The following is a 21,033-nucleotide window of genomic DNA, read 5'->3' as shown; positions in this document are numbered from 1 at the left end:
TTTTTGGTCACTCCATTATGAATATTTAAATTCTCTACTTATTCTTTGGTAAACCAAACTCCATGGTGTTGACAATATTCTATGTATTTCAACCAAAATGAGGTTTTACCTAAGGCAGTCAACCATTATCTTCCCTTCTGTTTGTTAACGAAACAACTTTGAACTTTACCCTTAGTTGAAATGACAGCGTCTGGAAATTGAATGACCACCCTTACTGCTGAGAGAATTCATTTTTGAAGAGTTTCATAAACATTAGTACTTCATCTAGTTGTCTCAGCATTTTTACTTCTCAAAGGAGTTAGGAATGGGGGAACTTTTGTTATATTGCCATACTTATAGATGATTTTTCATGTGACGGCATTCTTAGCCATTTCTACCAAAGAATATAGAATTGTTTATTGGTCAGCTTTAGTGTTTTGGTCATAAGAAGTTAAGATTTGACAGTTTTGTCCATTGGCTTTCTATTTTAAGACAAATCTGTTGACCTGTTTGTACCTTGTTTGACTCTCTGAAAGCATATATTTAAATAACTATGACTTGACAGTCAGGGTTTAGCAGATGGTTTAAGCAAACAAGTTAGAAATGCACAGATTTAAAAAAAAAATTTTTTTAATGTTTATTTTCAAGGGAGAGAGACAGAGTGTAAGCTGGGGAGGGGCAGAGAGAGAGGGACACACAGAATCCGAAGTAAGCTCCAGGCTTTGAGCTGTCAGCACAGAGCCCAATGTGGGGCTCGAACCCACAGACCATGAGATCATGACCTGAGCCGAAGTCAGATGCTTAACTGATTGAGCCACCCAGGTGCCCCATTTTTATCTAAACTCTTAACTATGGATTGTAAACTTGTGCTTTTCTCCTGTGTTCTGTGTATCCTCTTGAAAGTCCAGAGGAGAAAAATCTAATGAATTTCCTTGAGATTACCTATTAGGAGAAGAGCAAGAAGAAAGAAGACCTCCCTAGAATGTAGAGCAAAATCAGCTCTGAGTCTAGGGTTGGTAAACAGAAAGAGCAGTGAATCCTAAGATGATCTGATATAATAAGAAGGGAATGGAGCTATAGAAGTATTAATTATTAGTAAGTACTATCTCACTTTGTATATTCGAACCAAGCATAGGCAGGATTTTCTGGGACACTGGTGAGAGAGAAGGTAGAGTATGGTCCTGAAGCTGTCTGCAGCCTCTCACCTCTGAGAACCCTTTCTCAGTAGGTCCAGAGAGGAAGGCACTTCTTGACAGATAAGAGTTAAGGTGCTCCTATAACAGAACGATTTTTCCCTGAAGGGAAGAGAGATATTTTAGTTTAAAGATGTCCAATTTTAACTGCCTTCCTTGCACCTATCTCTTCTTATAACATTAAATCCGTGGCCTCTATGGTATCTCTTGTCCTCAGCTCTGTCTACTATTATTCGTGCCAGTGCCTTGATCTTTCTAATTTTATCTGCTAATCTGCGTTTTAGTTAGGCTTATCATATAAATAGCCATAACATGAGCTTCTCAAAGGCGGACACAGGATCGTATAAGGCTAGTGGTAATTCTGGTAGTAATAAAAACTCGATACACAATCTTTTAATCTGCCACTCAGAAATCTGAAAAACTCCGAGAACCAACTTTTTGGTTTGTTTTTTTTTTTTTTTCCTCATAATGTGGTGCCACAACCCATTAATTAGGCTATAAAATGTGATGTGAACTGAAACTGCTCATGATCTTTATCACACTTCATGTAAGTGTTAATTTGCTTCACTACAGAAATATCCGGGTATTTACTGATTATGTGGTACTGCTCAAAATGTCTCACATCCAAGGGTTTGGATAAGATTTGTGGGCCTTTTTTATTAATTTAGGCGCTTATTATTCTGAACACTTTAAATTTAATCCTAACAGTAACCTTAATATGAGATAGATTCTCTTCTTAGCACCATTTTACATATGGGGAAACAGAGGCACAAAAACTTACATTAGAAATGGAAGAGCTGAGTTTCAAAACCAGCTACAGCCACAGCTTTTAACTGTATGCTACATTGCTTGACTTTGGCAAGAAAAGAATGAACTTGTTTGTTGTTGCCATTGTTAGATGTATTTCTATATAGAAAATGTATTGGATAGATTTGTTCTTTGAGGTTTCTTTTGTTCAGTAGTATTCATTGAAACCAGGTCAGTAAACAAAAGAGACCTGGAAATAGCTTTACTTAACAGAACCCTGTATTAGAAGGGAATTTTAATTTTAGCTCATTTTTTTTTAAAGGACTACCAGGATTAAACTTTAAAATCATGAATAAGTGTCATTCTCTTAGCTTGCTACTATTTGAACTGTAGCACAGATAGCACAGATCTTTTAAAAGTTCTATTATCTTTGACAGTAACTTTGATAAGCTGTCATTCTTTTTTTTTTTTTTTTTTTTTTTTTTTTTAGTTTTGAGACAGAGCCTGAGCAGGGGAGGGGCAGAGAGAGAGGGAGACACAGAATCCGAAGCAGACTCCAGGCTCTGGGCTGTCAGCACAGAGCCTGATGCAGGGCTTGAACTCACAGAGTGTGAGATCATGACCTGAGCTGAAGTCAGATGCTTAACCGACTGAGCCACCCAGGCGCCCCGATAAGTTGTCATTCTACTTAATAAGAGTTTAGAAAGAAGCAGAATTGAAATGGGAAGTCTCATAATAGTAAACTCTCTCGTATCTCAGTTTAACTATTCTCAGACAAGGTACTCTTCTGTCTGAACTTGCCTCTCTTCAGTGTATGCTTATAATGTCAGACACATAGTTTGAAGATAAATCGGTAATTCTGGACCACTTATTAGAGAGCTTCAAAATTGGTACTAGAGATTTTCTACTGTTCAAGTCTTATGTCATATTGAGGTGTAAAAATTCAGCACTGATTGTTAAAATAAATGCTGACTTATATTTGAGTCAACTTTTGAGTGCCCCTTCCATCCTACTCACTGGTGATAAAAAGATGAGTAAGGCATAGCTCTGGCACTGTTTTATTTGTCATTACTCTTGTTTTTTTGTGTGTGTCTGACCTGGTATCTTGGTAGGTGTTCAATAAATACTTGTTGGTTGAATGTCTTTAAGAAACTTGTTGGCTGATGGGAGAGTTAGACGTATAAAAAGATTTTTAAAAATTAAAATGCAAATAAAATATATAATAGAAATAATGAGGAGAAATCTGTAATCACCAAGAAAAAAAGTTTTAGGACCTTTCCCGTTAGTTTTTGCCTTCTCTTCATACTAATTTTCATAATTTTAGGTAAGAATATCATCACCCACACATTCTTAGGAAAAATGAAGCATACTCTGGTTTAAATTATTTTCCTGTTTTTCTTTTTATCTAGATTCTCAGATGTTCATTGTTTCTATGAAACCAGGCAGGAATTTAAATGCATTATGTTTTTAGAACTCTAAACCTGTTTCTGTTCTGTTTGACTGGCACTCACTATTTTCTGCATTTCATCCTCTCAATCTCTTCCTTTCTAATCTGCTTACTAAAAATGAAGATTTAACATCAGGACCCGAGCTCAGTAACTGATCAAAGAGAACTTTAAGATGCAGTCTTGTGGCGCAGTTTGAGCTGTTAACCTGCTATCTAAAGGTGATGCTTCAAATGGCTTTTCTGTGCATGTGCATGGATTTTGTGAATGGTGGAGACTGTCTTTAAAACTGTGCTGTGATGTGTAATGTAAAGTGAGTTTGTTCTGGGTGCTGTATGCCAAAAGATGGACTTGACAAAATGATCTTAATTTATAATGCGACCCTTTGACTAATGACTCTGATAACTAAGCTTTTACTAAATAACATTTGAGATTAAAAATAAAAACACCCCTGAAGTTTCTTAAGAAGTTTTAAATAAGTTGATTTTTGTAGAGAATTGCTTCATCCTATGTTCTGATGAAAGGTAAGGGAATTCAGGCTAAATCCACCATTCTCCATAGGACTTCGATTTCAGCCTATCTTGTTATTTCCTTACGCCTTTCCGGTTCCAGAATCAAGATTTTTTCCTCCTAAAGAGTTGCTTCTAATGATTTGGATTCTCCATAACTTAGGCCACTACCAAATTGGAATTAATTGCCAATCTAGTCATCTTGAATACCATTTGGAACAAGATGGGATATAAACTTAAAATGTTACCATATTTGAATGTTCTTTAAGTAAGGGTTTTCTCTCTTAATTTGCTCTATAGTTCCTATTATGTCATGTGTTAGCTTGCTCTGGTTTCATGTTGAATTAATACAGAGCTTAACTAATCTTAATTTTTTTTTTTTAATTTTTTTTTAATGTTTATTTTTAAGAGACAGAGAGTATCAGAGCACAAGTGGCGGAGGGACAGAGAGAGAAGGAGACCCAGAATCTGAAGCAGGCTCCAGGGTCTGAGCTGTCAGCACAGAGCCTAATGAGGGGCTCAAACCCACAAATCGTGAAATCATGACCTGAGCTGAAGTCAAATGCTTAACCGACTGAGCCACCCAGGCGCCCCATTAATCTTAATTTTTTATGAAAGTTAACCCTGTAGTCTGCCTACTGTTTAGTATAATCTTTGACTTCTTAAGTATTGTTTTGTTTTGTTTTGTTTTGTTTGGCTATGCGCTTAAGTGGGCTCCACGCCCAGCATGGGGCTTGAACTCACAACCCTGAGATCAAGAGTTGGGTGTTCTACTGACCGAGCCAGCCAGGCACCCCTGACTCCTTAATTTTGGTTCTTTATAGGAACTGTGAAGATGATGGTTAAGCATTTGATTTCTGTCCATTGTTTCTTGCCTTCCTTTTTTTTCCTTCCTGTAGCCTGATCACCTAACACGCATACACACACACACACACACACACACACACACACACACACACACACACTTGTACTCATTACATTTGGTATTTAGTTGGTCTCTTCTTGATATGAAAGAACTATAGCTAACATTGAGCTTTTTTTGTTGTTTTTATTCTGTTAATATTAATGTTAACAACCAAAACTGTATAAATTGTTAAAATTACTGTGATCATATCTTGAGACTTGTTTTCTGCTTTTACAGAAGCTTCTTTAATTGATTAAGGGATATTTCAAATCCTTATTTCAAACTTGCTATTTTTGAATGGGATTTATCTGGAAAAAAAGTGATAAAGACTATTTGACACCTCAAAACTGACAGGATAAATCTAACTTTCCAGATGGCATTATTTTTTTATTCATTAATGTATATTTATTTATTTTGAGAGAGAGCATATGCGCACATGAGCAGGGGAGGAGCAGAGAGAGAATGTCAAGCAGTCTCTTCACTGTCAGTGCAGAGCCCAACATGGGGCTTAATCCCACAAACCATGAGATCATGACATGAGCCAAAATCAAGATTATGATGCTTAACTGACTGAGCCACCCAGGCATCCCCCAGATGGCATTCTTAATTCTATCATAATTTAATTGCATTAAATTCCAATGCAATTTAATGATAAAAATAATTTTAAAAATTATAAATTTGCTTAAGCATTTTATTATGAAGTCTAATTGCTTCCCAGAAAGACCATAAATTTTAGTAAGCAAAAGAATTCGGTCACACATCAGAATATTTTCTTTCTTACTGTAGACCAAAACAACCTGGGCCTGATGTTTTTTTACGTAGCCATAATCTAACTATATTCAGCTACCTCAAAGCTAGGGAGTGTTAATGGGCCAGAAGAGTAAACATGCCAGTTGGTAATTGTGCGCTTAAAGGCATGGACTTTTAAGTAAGGATCAGGTTGAGGTTGAAGCCAAAGAATAAAAATATTTGACTAATGATTTTCAAAGCAGTTTACATCCATTATCAACAGGATCTTTTCACAGCCCCGTGAAGTATTGATATTAACTACAGTATGTTTATTTTATCTTAGTTTTACATATAAGAAAAAGGACATTTGCAATGGAAGTTTGCTTAAGGCTCTACAGCTCTGGAAAGACAGGTCTAGGATTGGGATTCAAGTCAATATACCACAAATCTTATGGGTTTTTTAAAAAATAAAATCTTGGTGTATACTTTTGCTTCCTTTAGATTAATTCCTTACCGTCCCAATGTATAGAAATACTAAGGCAGACTACCAGAGTAACTAAAATACTCTTTCTATAACAGATTGGAAGTCCTTACACAGTCCCTTACCCCTGGCTGGGGAGCTAAATAAGCTTTTGAATTTCAATAAGACAATAATAACAAAAGATTTGCAGGCTCTACTCCATACATACTAAAGCAAAATTTTCAGTGTGTAACTTATGCATCTGTGTGTTCACAGGCATCCAGGTTGCACTGTGCCTAGTCAAGTTTGGGAAATAATTACCTTTAAAGCAGTTAAGACCCTTTGAAGGAAGACAAATAAGATTAAAATCATTCTTATTACTGTTGCTATTGTTGTTATTATTATATGGGCAGCTACTCAACAGTTCCTTAAAAACAGGTAACTTTCAAGGTATTCCAACTTAGTGGCACAAACTCCAGGTAGTGGCAAGCGGCAGGATCAACTGGAAGATACTACGTAGAGTGGAGGTGCTGAAGAGACCTGGAGAGGTCAGGTAGATAAAGATACAAAATCAACATCATTTAAAAGCACCTCTTCATAAACATTCAGGATAGTCCTCACTGCATGGAAAGAGTGCAGTTTTTTCCCCAACTCATTTGAAAGTAAACATGACAATCCAATGCAAAGCTATAAAAAGAAAAATTCAAAGTCCACTTTTTGTACCTTTTCCCCTTGATATTCGACGAACATCTTCCAGGGTCCAGTCCTCTTAAGGGGAGAAAGGTTTGATAACCAGTCTGATTTTTTTTTTTTTTTTTTTTTTTTTTTTTTTACCAGTCTGATTTTTTGTTTATAACACAGATCATGCTTTAACTGAAACTTATTCACTATATCATGTTAAAACAGTTCATTTCCATCTTAAGCCCCTTATAGCTAATTATGGATGGAAGAATTCTCAAAAGGTTAAAAGAATTTTCAAATCTTATCTTTTATGGTTGAGAAGGAGGTTAGAGTATATATATATATATATATATATATATATATATATATATATATATATATATATATCCCTTGGTAGACTAGGAGCCCCGCAAATCCTTTCCCGGGCTACTCTTTATGTACTAAGACTAGCAAGAAATATAGTCTTTTATTCAGTGACTTGATTCCAGCCCTCACTCTTTTTAACTGTTCTACAATCTGACATCCTGATAAAAGCTGTACATATATTAGTTCTATTAATATTTCTTGTTATTAACTTTCTAATAAATAATAACGCTGTCAATTTACTAGGAATTACTCTACTTTAGAATTTTGCCTGTGACTTATTAACAACACATAAATGTAAATGGGTTTCACCAAACCAACAGATAATTATATGTAAATATTCACTTTAAAAAGGTATATCCCACCTTGTTCCAAGATAGATTTAACATGGTTTAGTGATAAATTAACTAAACAGCACAAGTTGGAAATTGATCATGAGAACTTAACGTGGAACCAAGAAAGGCACTTTGATTAGCTCTTTAGTTTTCATAGAGAGATTTACCCTTTCATTATCCCTTACAAAAAAAGTAGTAGTACCTTTCTGTAGCATTAATGATAATGGTTGTAGATCTGATTCTAGGTTTGTCAAAAATGAATCCTAACATCTATTAAGGAAGGAGCCACTGTTTCATAAAATCTCTCCTCTGCTTTTATAGTTTTGAAACTTCCTCATCAGCATATTATGTGGAATAAATCAGACACCAATATTATAGCTATATACTACTTTGTTTTTGTTTACAGAAAAGTAAAAATTAAAATTGTGTGAGTGAAGGGGCACCTGGGTGGCTCAGTTGGTTGAGTGTCGAACTCCTGACTTTGGCTCAGGAGTTCATGATCTCATGGTTTGTGGGATCAAGGCCTGCTGTCAGCCTAGACCCTGCTTGGGATTCTCTCTCTCTCCCTTTTTCTCTGCCCTCCCCTGCTCATGCTGTCTCTCAAAATAAATAAATAGACTTAATTAAAAAAATAAAATTGTGTGAGTGACAAGTATACCTAGCCAAACAATTAGTAAAAAAGTTTTATTTGTGTTATTTTTTATTTTATTTTTTTTGTAATAGTCATTGAAAAGTCACTTTAAAAGGCTCTTTTTCTTGCCATTATTACCAATTTGAGTAGTAAATCCCATGGTAAAATTCTGGCTTTGGCGTATCAGTTACATCTAAAGTACATGCTTTTATTTAAGAGGCCTGGATATAGGAATTTTTTTTTAATGTTTAGTTCTTTATTTTGAGAGAGAGAATGCATGTGAGTAAGCAGGGAAGGGGCAGAGAGAGTCCCAGCAGGCTCCATGCTGTCAGCACAGAGCCCAATGTAGGGCTTGATCTTACGAACTCTGAAACCATGACCTGAGCTAAAATCAGGAGTCGGACCCTCAACCATGAGCCACCCTGGGCACCCCAGGCTTATTATTTTTTTTTAAGGAGAAAAAGGAAACTCTTAAATGGAAAAGCCCTGAATCAAAGGATTTGTAACTGCCACCAGTGTGGCCAAGATAGTTATTCATTGGCTGTACAATTTGGAAATAATTCATGCCTTTCTTTGTGATGTTTGTTTCTTTTTTAAAAGTTAATGCAAAATTCTAACTTCAAAAATCTGATCAGCTGGAACTATTCTGGGTCAAATAAAAGGGCACCAGGGTTTGAGTATTGCCCATTCAGTCTTCTTTCTCTTCCATCTCTCATCAACTTGTAAGATCCTTCCAAGGAGCCTCTTTATTATTATTATTTTAATGTTTATTTTGGGGAGAGAGAAACCACGAGCAGGGGAGGGGCAGAGAGAGCGGGGGACACGGGATCCAAAGTACGCTCCACACTGACAGCACAGAGCCTGATGTGGGGCTCGAACTGACAAACCATGAGATTATGACCTCATCTGAGGTCAGATGCTAACTGACTGAGCCACTCATGCGCCCCCCCAGGGAGCCTCTTAAGGCATCCGAGAACACCTGTCCTAAGGAATTTTTTTCCTCGTATCCATGATCTTCTTTTCTAAAGACTGGCAAAAGCTAGGGGAACCTGAAAAATCAAATAATTGAATTTTCTAACTTGCTAACTGCTTATGAAGATTTCATGGAAATAGTTGAACCTTCAAAAAAACTTTTTAATGTCAGCAGGCTTACACAATTCATCTTTTTTCTATGCCATATTGCAACTAAGCATAGTATAGCTAATCCAGGTCTAACTAGAGGTAGCTTTTATGCTAAGGATGCTAGGGTCATCCTCAAAGTAAAAAGCATTAATAATTCCAATTCTTCCCTTCCTGCTTTTCGGTATCTCTCTACACTCCTGACTTTTATATAGGACAAAGAACTTTGAGTCCGGTAAGGCCTACAAGGCAACATGGGGAGATGGTGGAGACAACTGTCCTAGCAATGTAGTATCTAAGCAGCCAGGTCGAGTGACAAATGGTCAGCCTCAACAAGCAACTACTGGCACAGCCAGCGGTGGATACATTAAACGGTATGCCAGCTCCTCCTGATTTTTTTACCCCTTTCCTATATGAATGTCTTACTCAGGAGGATGGGTGTTGTTATATACGAACCCTAACTCATCAATTAGAAATAGTGTTTATGCTGTTTGAAAAATGCATTTGAAAATCTGTCTTCTGACAAAATATTGATTGTGGTTCACCTTCGTTGATGGATTCGTTTCTCTTTACATTTTTCAGTATTTTCAGAATTACCTAAATAAGCATATTTTACTTCTATAAATAGGAAACTGTGTTTTAAATGTATCATCTAGAGTAGAGGTCAGCTAGATCCCTATAAGGATAACAGTAAAGGGTCAGATAGTAAATACTTCAGACTTTGCAGGCCAGTCTTCATTGCAACTACTCAACTCTGTTGTAGGGTGAAAGCAGCGATAAACAACATATAAGCAAATGAGCATGGTTGTACTTGAATAAATCCTTATTTACAAAATGAGGTGGCATGCCAGTTTTGGCCTTTGGGCCAGAGTTTTGCAACCTCTGTTTTATAAATTAATTATTTATTTTTAATGTTTATTTTTGAGAGCAACAGAGCACAAGTGGGGGAGGGGCAGAGAGGGAGGGAGACACAAAATCTGAAGTAGGCTCCAGGCCTGAGCTGTCAGCACAGAGCCTGACATGGGCTTGAACTTAAGAACTACAAGATCATGACCCCAGCCAAAGTTGGACACTTAACCAACTGAGCTACCTAGAACCCCTCAATTTTTTATTTTGAGAGAGAGAGAGAGAAAGAGCACGTGCGCACACGTCGGGGAGGAGGGCAGAGGGAGAGAGAGAGAATCGTAAGCAGGCTCCACGCTCAGTGAGGAGCCCAATGAAGGGCTCAACCCCATGACCCTGGGATCATGACCTGAGCTGAAATCAAGAGTCAGATGCTCAACCTACTTGAGCCATGCAGGCCCTGCAAACTCTGTGTTAGAGCAATGGTTCTTTATACTTAGTATACATCATAGTTACCTGGGAGGTTTATTAAAACACAGAATGATGGGATCCACTTCCAGTTTCTGATTCAGTAGATCTGTAGTAGAATGTGAGAATTAGTGTAAGTTCCCACACGATGCTGTGATCATTCTTTGAGAACCATTGTTCTAGAGTTGTTACTTCTCTTACATGGGCTTTAAGACATTGTGCTTTCCTTGGGCAATGTTTCCATTTTTACTGCAGAATGTTTTCCAAGAATAGTCACCTACATTCCCACAAGTATAACATTTGCTGAGGTCATTTTTGGTTACTTATTTTTATGAAAATTAAATCCAATTAGTCCGTTTATAATTCACCATAAAAGTACTGAATTAACTGTGTTTTTGTGATAGTATAACTAATGATGCCAGAGAAGATGAAATGGAAGAGAACCTGACTCAAGTGGGCAGTATCCTAGGAAACCTAAAAAACATGGCCCTGGACATGGGCAATGAGATTGAGGCTCAAAATCGACAAATAGACCGGATCACGGAAAAGGTAAACTCTCCTTTGTGCCTCAGAAATTTGAGATACCTGCAGTGTTTTAGTAATGGACGTCTATGCTCGATACTTTGGGAGAGAACAATAGGAGATCCTGTCCTCCTATCAAAGTTTTACAGTTTGGATGAGGTGGCAGTTCTTTTTTTTTAATCTGTTTTGTTTATTTTGAGAGAGTGCGCACACATGGCATGAGCACAGGAGAGGCAAAGAGAGAGGGAATCCCAAGCAGGCTCCGTGGCTATCTGTGCAGAGCCTGACACAGGGCTGGATCTCATGAACTGTGAGATCATGACCTGAGCTGACATCAAGAGTCGGATGCTTAACTGAATGAGCCACCAGGTGCCCCCCTAAGGTGGCATTTCTAACACATTGAAAAACACTAGCCAAGTTCTCCAATCCCTTGCTCATGGCAGTTGGTTCATTTTGAAACCAAGATCTTGGAATGAAGTGGTTTTATTTAAAATTTCACATATGAAGCTTAGACTCTACTCTGACCTTTGGGAGGGCTATTTTTTTTCCCCCCTGAATGAATGAGTTAGCTTTCAGGAATTTTATTTTGTTACTAACAAATTAGTAGGTTCCTGAATCTTCATCTTATGAGTCAGTAGGTGAAAATCAGTTCTGCAGAATGGTTCTTGTGGAGTGAACACACAAAACAGTGTCCTATGAGTAAAGAAAAAGTAGAATTGCCTTTTTTTTTTTTTTTTTTTTAATTTCACATGATAGAAAAGATACTGGAAGTGAAACTGTGTTCAGTGTTTGGATGTGTCATGTCTAAAAGCCATTTCTTGTTACTGCTATTTTAATAAAAATCTCAGTGTGCTTTAAAGATTGGGTGAATTTTTAAGCTTAGCTCTGTTGACTCACTTAATGGTGGATTTCAGTGAAGCAAACAGTGGTTCATGAGATGCTTTCAAAGCTGTAGTGTGGGTTTAGGCTAATATCACCCATCTTTTTAATTCACATATTGATATGGATGGTAATATATCTGTTACAAAAATCTTGGGGAAAATTCTTTCAGTCTCTCTGGGTTAGAGCTAGAGTAGTCTCAGATAAGATTCTATGATTCATTGGGGCGCCTGGGTGGCTCAGTTGGTTAAGTGTCCCAACTTCAGCTCAGGTAATGATCTCATAGTCCATGAGTTCATGCCATGAATCAGGCTCTGTGCTGACATCTCGGAGCCGGGGGCCTACTTCAGATTCTGTGTGTGTGTGTCTCTCTCTCTGCCCCTCCCCTGCTCATGCTGTGTCTCTGTCTCAAAAATAAACACTAAAAAAAGTTTTTTTAATTAAAAAAAAAAAGTTTTTATGATTCAGTTCAGGGGATCCCACAAGGTCCAAATCTGTAGCAAAGAGTATTGTTAATTTCATTGCATCTAAAATACCACATCTCAAATGCCACTGATTATAAGATGCATCCCAGTTTCAGACATATTAAACTATGAAAAAATGTTATGGAATTTATGAAATACTGGCCACTTCTTCTGTCATGTCTTTGTCATGTTTATACACCCAGTTTTCCCAAATGAATTTCATATTCTGTCTCTTTTTTTAAATTTTTTTTCATGTTTTTATTTATTTTTGAAGGAGAGAGAAAGAGCATGAGCAGGAGAGGGGCAGAGAGAGAGGGAGACACAGAATTCAAAGCAGGCTCCAGGCTCTGAGCTATCAGCACAGAGCCTGATGCGGGGCTCGAACTCACAAACTGTGAGATCATGACCTGAGCCGAAGCCAGATGCTTAACCGACTGAGCCACCCAGGTGCCCCTCATATTGTCTCTTCTTGCCTACAGTGAGATTTGTAATGTGACTTCATCTGTTTCCTGAATTTTCTCAGTGTATGAGTTACTCCCAAGTATATGAAATTTAACTTTTTTAGAGCAACTTACCTCGTAACATAATGCTGTTATCTTTTTCTTTTTTTCAGGCTGACACCAACAAAGATCGGATTGACATTGCGAATGCCAGAGCAAAGAAACTCATTGACAGCTAAAGATGCTGCTGTACTTATCATTTATTCACTTCTCTAGCTCCTCCTTCAAAGTCATTACCTTTTCAAAGTTTGAAGTTTTGGTCCCATGCTCTTCTAATTACAAGATAATGTGCAAGAAGGGTTAGGAGTACAGACCCCTATTTTTTATGTTCTCTTTTCCCTTGAGGGTAGACTACTGCTCAGCCTTCCTTCTAGTATTTTTTTTCCCTCGGTTTATACACTTAGATTGGTTTTTGTCCATCATATATAGTGTTATTTTTCATCCTTCCCATTTACTTTAGCAGGTTCTTCTGCTTTCAAGATTTGGAAGCATTGCCAAAGACAGCCATGAAAAAGGAAGCTGGAGGCAGGGAGAGGGGCAGCAAGAAGGAGAGGCAAGAGATAAGAGGTTGTTACCTCAGGAAAACCTGCAGGCCACAAAGCAAAAGTTGCAAAGCCACAGTAAAGATTTAGTTCGGTTTAGTTTTTAACTTAAGTTGCATTTATTGCCAATTTAGGCTAAGACTTGGTTTCAGAGCTTTTATGCACAAAATTTTTGTTATACACAACTTGGCAACCTCTACTCCAAAAAAACAGAATTAATTTTCTTAAAGTGAGCTTAGTTTCTGAACTTTTGGTGATTCATGTATGTACATAGATTCTGTGATCGCATTTTATATTGCACCACATAGGAACACTTTGTATAAAAGAATGGCTTTTTATTTTCACATTATTAGTACTATCATGGTCCCATTACATGCCTATTAACCTCATAAAATTGTCGTTAGTTTTTGAAGAAAAAATATGTAAATATGTATGTATAACATGAGGATTTCTCTCTAAAGCAGGGCTTAAATTTTTTGGAAAAGTTTGACAAAGTGTATCACATGAATTCAGATTTACCTCAATGCCAAGAATTATGTTTAGATCGAAAAAAAAGAAACTTGTTTTGATCTCAGGTAGAAAAATAGTTACATTGCTTTGAGTTTTTTGTAGCTTTAGACTTTACAAAAGCTAGAATTTATTCTGTTTAAAAGTGATTTGGAAAATTATGCTTTTGGTTTAATTATTGATGATTGCACTATCACTCAACTAGCCTTGTGGATTGAATTATGTCCAGAATCACGTTTATTTAGATCCTGAACAGTGTTATAAGAATCTGATTGGTATTTGTCACCTTTATTTAAAAACTAGTGTCTGTACACTTCAGAGCTATTAATGTGGATTGGTTTGACCAATAACCACTGCTTGATCTTTACAATTAAATTTTATAACTAACTAATGGAATTGTTCTTTCAAATAGGTAATGTGTTTCTGTGACTGTTTGGTGGAGGGATGGGGAGAGGGGGATCAATAATTTCACCAGTTCTTAACAAACTGCATAAAGCAAAAGTCCATAAATTAAGAAGCACTCCAATGGAAAGCTGCCTTTAGCACCTTTCCCATCTTTTGTACTGACATGACTTTTCTTCCTATAACTTGTCATGAGGTTCATTTTAATTTTTATTAGTCTCTCATTCGAGCTTAAATATACCAGTGATTGAAAGGATGTTTATGAGCTAGAACTATAACCACTTACTGAAGACTATATTAACATGAGGACATTCATAGGCTAAAGAGGAAAGTATGTAAAGTGATACTCAATCAGGCACTCTGCATGCCAGAGGAATAGTTTGGCTGGGCAGGTAGTAGTAAATGTGTAAAGTAAGAAGGTATAAAACACTGGGGATTGTGCTATACCTAAATGCCCTTACTTGGAACTTAAAAAAATTTTTTTTATATTATGGCTAAAGGCAATAGTTCTGAGAACACCTAAATGCTGCCCACACAATATAATTAGAAGGCACTCAACTTTGTCTGAATTTACACTCTTGCTACTTGCTGAGACTGCAAGCCCATTTCTGTGCCTCAGTTTTCCTTGGCTATAAATGGGGATTAACAATTCCTACTCCATGGAGTTGTCACAGGAACTCAGTGTGCTATTATGTAAAGTACTGAGAGCAGCACCCAGTGAACGTAAGAGCTTAATAAATTATAGTTGCTATTCTCTTTTGGGTGGAGCTCTTGGTGAATCCCTTTGTGAATTTGATGAAAGACATCATAGTCTATCTCCCCAGAGAAACAGATAAACACAAATGTGAATCATGCATAAATAAGAATCTTGCATCAATGGGTCTTGAAAGCCCATCTATGGATCCCAGGTTACAAACTCTTCCAAAGGTTCTGCTGAGAAAGAAGAGGGATTGAGGCCATAGAAATTAGGTCCATAATGCACTAGAAATAGATGCTATTGACTTAAAAAGACTTCTCTGATTTTCTCATGTAACATTATCTGGAAACTTGTTTTCCAGTACTTTTGGAAGGCAGTAACTAAAAGTGGTTAACACAGCTCTAGAGTCTGACCACCTGCTTTGAAATTTCGCTTTGGTCATTTACTTGTATGACCTTGAGCATAACACTAACCTACAACTAAGAAGTTCAAAAATAGTATTCTCCCCGAATATATATATTTTTTTAACAGTAAGCTCCCTCTTCAAGTCTGCAATCTTATAATAACAATTATGTTTATCCCCAATAGTTGTACCTATTTTTTCTTCGTTCACACTTCCTTCATCCTTGTTACTACACTTCAACTCTAGATCTTTTCATGTCATGCGTGAATTATGAATCTCCTAACCCAAACATTCTTATTTTTAATTTTATTTTTGAGAGAGAGAGAGACAGAGCATGAGCAGGGGAGGGGCAGAGAGAGGGAGACACAGCATCTGCACAGAGCCTAACACGGGGCTCAAACCTATGAACCGTGAGATCATAACCTGAGATGAAGTCGGATGCTTAACCTACTGAGCCACCCAGGCGCCCCAGGGGAGAAAGAGAATCTTAAACAGGCTCCACACCCAGCACAGACCCCAACGTGGGGCTTGACCTTGAGACCACAACCCCAAGCCTAAACCAGTAGTCATGCTTAGCTGAGTGAACTACCTAGGTGCCCCAAAATTCATCTCTTTACATGTTATTTTCTTTAGGTCACTCTTACTAAAATTCCAGGTTATCCAATTACATTCCTAATCAGATTTGTATTTTTCAGATTGGTATTCAAGTTCCTTATTCTCTAGTCATTTGTTTTTATCCTTTTAAATGTAGTTATTTGCTGCAAGCCTTCCATTTCTATATAACTTAACTTCTATTTTAATGCCTTACAGATGAAATAAATGGCAGCATTTATTGATTGCTTACTCTGTTGTGTGCACTCTGCTAAATGCCTTATGTATCTTTTTACCATATCCTCATACTTGAAACGTTAGGAGGTATTCCCCATATTACAGATGGGAATGAATTGCACAAATTCACAGAGGTAGAAAATGAAATACTGTGGATTCAAATCAGGATCTTTCTAACTCCAAGGCCCATGATCTTAATATACTACAATGACTTCCAACCAAGCTCTAAAAAAATGTGGGTGACTTAGGGCTGGTGGCCAAACTAGAATATGGGTCTCCAGACCACATACTAGTAAACCAACTTCATTATGTCAGCTCATAGTTAAGTCTAAATACTTGTGCACTATAATCTGAGCATGTTACTTTACATAGTTCCTGCCCACAAGTAGCTTGTTCTAACAAGGGACAGATGAATATAGAATGTGAGAAGTGCTATCATAACAGATGAGGGATTAATTAATTTGGCTTAGACTTAAAATGGGTTTTAGAGAGGAGCATTTTAGAGAGGGCATTCCTGACTGAGCAAACAATGTAAAGGCAAATTACAGGAGAGACCCTGCACTGTGGGTTTAAGGAGAATAATCTGGTGTGACTGAGCAGGCACATGAGAGTGAAGAAGGGGTATCTGCAAATAAGGCTGGGTCCAAGTTATGAAAGCTAGCAGTCACTGATTCTCAGGAGGGATTTTTTTTTAATTCCAATTAATAATTAAATGGGGACATTTAAGTTATTTATAAGTTCTGATTTATTAGATGTTAAGTACTGATAAAAAAAATTTAGAGAAACATTGTTTAGTAGATCAAAAAGGTTAAGCATTAAAGTTTATAAAAAACCAAACTCAATTGCTAATGATAAACTGGCAGCCCATCCTTCCCCATGTTGAGAAACAGAAAATAACATGGAAAATAGAGAATATCCATATCAGATTTAGGGTCAGAGAGACTTCATATAAACACTAGGCTTAATGGTTAAACTAGGTTTATGAAAGAAGAACTGACAATACACGCTAAATTGCCCTGAGAAAGACAAAACCTCAGAAAATTACAGAGTGGTAGTTATCTAAATGTTCATGTCAGTAACAACATGAAATCATATACCTTTGTAAATTTTAGTTTCTCTTAATAAACATGGTTCCAGTACTGCAAAATGAAATGCTTATCGGTCACATGAAGGCATTTCAGTACTCCTGCGACCTTAACAAGAACATGAAATGTTTCCTAATCACTTTACTTTCAAACAAAGGACCACATACAGGTTAAATTTTCTCCTGTCTTCTTCCTTTGATGGAAGAAGGATTAACCCTTTTTCCAGTCAAAGTTCATTAAAAATTCTTTATTTAGTATATTCTCTCACCCAGAGAATAAGCTTTATAAACATAGTTATTTTAAAATATTATACAGATAGTTTTTTGATTGGTAATTTGATTAGAATTATAAATACAAAAAGGGAAAAGGATTACCAGAAATAAGACATTATTTCTAACAAAGTTTCGGGAAAATCTTGATTATTAAAACCCTTTGTATCTTACAAGTTTTGCATATATGGTTTTAGCTCTTCAAAGCTCTCTACCAGTAAGGCACCTGCAATAGTAAAAAATTTGCTACTGCAGCCTTGGGGACACATCTCTTAGTGTTGTATTGGTGCTTCTCTGACAGTACACTTTTAAACAAGACAGTCACATAGTTATGTACATTCTAAATTCCAAGTATAAACACTGCAATTGAATTGATGGACTGAAATGAAATCATAAATCCTTAGATTAACCATAGTAGCCTCTCACAAATTATTTGAATTTCATAAAAATACAAAATGTTAACACAGGTGGAATGGCAGTCAACTTTATGAAAGCTCATACACTGAAACTAAACATGAAATTTCAAGCTGTGATATGGAGTGATTCTGTTACCAGGCAGCATCCCTTCACTGTATAAATAGCAACTAGCTACTGGTTTCTTAAAGGCAGACTAATGATGGTTTTGATGATCGACATTGTCTCTGCCCTATCCATGACTCAAAATGGAAGGCTCTTATTGTCTCTTGATTTCTTTTAGCTTACTTAAGACGAGTCCTGGAAAGGAAAAAGATCATTGAGCAAAATATAATCTAGAGTATCATCTCCTTACTGCAGATAATCCTTGACAACAACAGGAGCCTCTGATTCATCCAGATTACAACAGATTCCAAGTCAGTGTCCTATATGGTTCCCATGCTCCTGGAGAACATCATGCAAACTTCTTCTTAGTGGCCGTGAACCTCTCCATGTACTAAAAATCATGAAAGAAGAATATGTGGTATCTTGGCATAAGCGAAAATTAGCCTTTTTTTAATTAGGATTTTTAAAAATTTTTATTTATTTTGAGAAAGTGTGTGTGAGAGAGAAAGCAGGGGGAGTGGCAGAGAGAGACAGAGGGAGAGAGAATCCCAAGCAGGCTCCACACTTAGTGTGGAGCCCAATGTGGGGCTTGATCCTGCGACAGGGAGATGACAACCTGAGCTGAAATCAAGAGTCAGACTCAATCAAATGACCCACCCAGCCACCCTTAATTAGGATTTTATATGATGATTTTCACTTAGGTTTTTATTGGATATGTTCTTTTTCATTCCCTGCAAAATCAACCTGTTGTAAATGCAAATATAAAACACATAGTTTGGGTTGTTTTTTTTTTTCACATATATTTTAACAGGAACACTCATCAAAAGACAAAGATGCTTTACAATAAGCTGTCTGGAGGAAAAGTCGTCTTGGCACAATACCATTTGCTTCTTAGAATCCACCTCCAAATTGGGGAACAAATCCTGTTGATGTAAACAGGATTATGCATATATCCTGTAGGTATACATTCATGGGGGTTACTTCACTGTCCTCATCTCTGGGACAGAGATGAAGTATACTAATACATACCTTATCATAGCCTTCCAGTTCTCGAAGTTTCTTTATTTCAAAAAGGTTGCCTTCCACAGCAAGCAGACAGATCTGGGAGTCACTGAGGATGCTCTGTGGAAGCATGCTGAGCTCAAGACAGTTCTCTTCCAGGCGAAGAACTTTAAGACGAGGACAGCAAGATATCTTTACTGAGATCTGAGATATCTATTGAACGACAACAAAAAAGAGTCATAGGAAAAAGCAAAAGCACTACTATAATGGTTGTTATTTTTTTTTACTAAATTAAAACAAAAACGTGACCATTTGTCCTAGTTCTTTCTTCTACCGCCTCCATTTTCTCACTACCTACTCACTCCCGAAGCCTGTGTTATCCAGCTTCTGTTACTCCTCCTCCACTTTTTGGGAAAAAAGATGCTTTTTGAAGGTCACCAGTGGCTTTTTAGAAACAAAATGTTCTAATAAAAGCACTGTTCATTATAGGAAATTTGAGGATCACATAAGTTTAAAGAAAAAAGTTATCCAATCTGCCATCATAAACATTTTGGTGCATTTACTACCAATGTTTTATTTGTACATAGATGCTGACCACTATACTACCAAAGCCAAGGTTTCACTGTACTCATTCCCCGTTGGATTTGCTACCACTTCTTTGAAACTCCCTCTTGTACCTAAGAACTAGGTTTTTCTTTTGAATTATTCCTGGTTTTTGGCTGCCCCCGCCTTGTTCCTATGGACATTTTTCAAGCAGTAGTCTCTAATATTTAATATTTGATCTTTTTCAAGTTCATCCTTAAGGATCTCTTCACATCCTTAAAGTTCATCACTTCTGTCAAGACCTGAAAGTCTGTATCTACGTTCGTATCTGCTCACGTCTAGTCTACTCCTGTGTGTCCAGTTTTTAAAAATTTTACATTTTTTACTTTTGACAGAGAGAGTGTGAGTGGGGGAGGGGCAGAGAGAGAGGGAGTCATAGAATCTGAAGCAGGCTCCAGGCTCTGAGTAATCAGCACAGAGCCCCATGTGGGGTTCAAACTCATGAATCATGAAATTCAGACTGAGCTGAAATCGGTCACTTAACTGACTGAGCCACCCAGGTGCCCATGTGTCCAATTTTTAGTAAAACATTTCTATTTGCATGAGTCACCATCGTAATCAACTCAGCATGTCCATTCTGTGTAGCTCTAATCTTCTTTTAGGCACTCAAGCAACTGTCTCTGATTCATTCACCTCTTTTGCCCTTTAAATGCTCCAAGTCACCAAATTATATTTACTCTGCCTGGTATCATTTCAGACCATCACATGGGAACTTGGTAGAAATGTAAATTCTAAGACCCAACCCCTGACCTACGGAATCAGAAACACTGAGGGTAGGGACCCAGTGATCTCTTCACAAGCTCTTCTGGTTAATCTGGTGCACACTAAAATCAGAACCAGTGATTACAGGGCATCAGCCTGGGTGAATGGAATGAGTGTGCAACCAGTACTTGTCGCTAAACCATGTTTTTCCAAAAGTTTTTTCAAATATAATTTTTCTCCAAAAATCTCAAGAACGTACAAGAGTAAAGGAAAAGGTGAGGCCAATCTCCACAGAGACAGACTGAATCTCATCATAACGTAAGATTACTACAATCTAGAACAGTTTTGTACAATAAAGCTTCGCAATGATTGAAATGTTCTATATGCAGCCAATAAGGCAGCCACATATGGCTTTTGAGCACTTGAAATACGCTAGTGGCATCAGATGAAATTAATTTTAAAATCTAAATGAATTTTAATAGCAGCGTGTGACTGCTGGATTGGACTGTGCAAATCTAGAAGTGTAGGCACCAAAAAAAAACTAAAGGCCACCTAGTCTATGTTTAATGTTTCACTAAGACTTATGTCTAGACCAAAGATTATTTCTCCAGTCAGATGCATACTAACCAAAAAGCTTCCAAAGTAATGGAAATAAATTTCAAATACTGCAATTAAAGCTGTACAATTAAACAAGGAAATGGGC

General features: G+C 37.1%; 2 protein-coding genes across 15 annotated transcripts in view; one reads left to right on the top strand and one right to left on the bottom strand.

Moving 5' to 3' along the window:
* Positions 1–14,211, top strand: part of SNAP23 (synaptosome associated protein 23) — a 37,893-nt gene extending 23,682 nt beyond the window's left edge. For all 5 annotated transcript variants that reach the window (XM_042942323.1, XM_042942322.1, XM_042942320.1 and 2 more), the window contains exons 6-8: positions 9,311–9,469; positions 10,811–10,955; positions 12,885–14,211. In XM_042942323.1, the coding sequence (XP_042798257.1) occupies positions 9,311–9,469; positions 10,811–10,955; positions 12,885–12,950 (370 nt within the window). In that variant the 3' untranslated portion in view covers positions 12,951–14,211. The remainder of the gene's footprint in view (positions 1–9,310; positions 9,470–10,810; positions 10,956–12,884) is intronic.
* Positions 6,269–21,033, bottom strand: part of LRRC57 (leucine rich repeat containing 57) — a 16,873-nt gene continuing 2,108 nt past the window's right edge. For 4 of the 10 annotated variants that reach the window (XM_042942312.1, XM_042942307.1, XM_042942308.1 and 1 more), the window contains exons 5-6: positions 19,053–19,238; positions 18,631–18,946 (exon numbers count right to left, since the gene is read on the bottom strand). In XM_042942312.1, coding sequence (XP_042798246.1) covers positions 18,695–18,946; positions 19,053–19,238 — 438 coding nt within the window. In that variant the 3' untranslated portion in view covers positions 18,631–18,694. Of the gene's footprint in view, positions 6,507–10,412; positions 10,516–14,742; positions 15,156–17,972; positions 18,415–18,627; positions 18,947–19,052; positions 19,239–21,033 lie in introns of those variants that run through there. The other 6 variants (XM_042942313.1, XM_042942309.1, XR_006203619.1 and 3 more) reach the window with 5 other exon arrangements.

This window comes from Panthera leo, chromosome B3, assembly GCF_018350215.1.
Source record: "Panthera leo isolate Ple1 chromosome B3, P.leo_Ple1_pat1.1, whole genome shotgun sequence".
Lineage (NCBI taxonomy): Eukaryota > Metazoa > Chordata > Mammalia > Carnivora > Felidae > Panthera > Panthera leo.
Note: the sequence above shows the minus strand (reverse complement) of the source record. Positions and strands in the feature narration are given on the sequence as shown.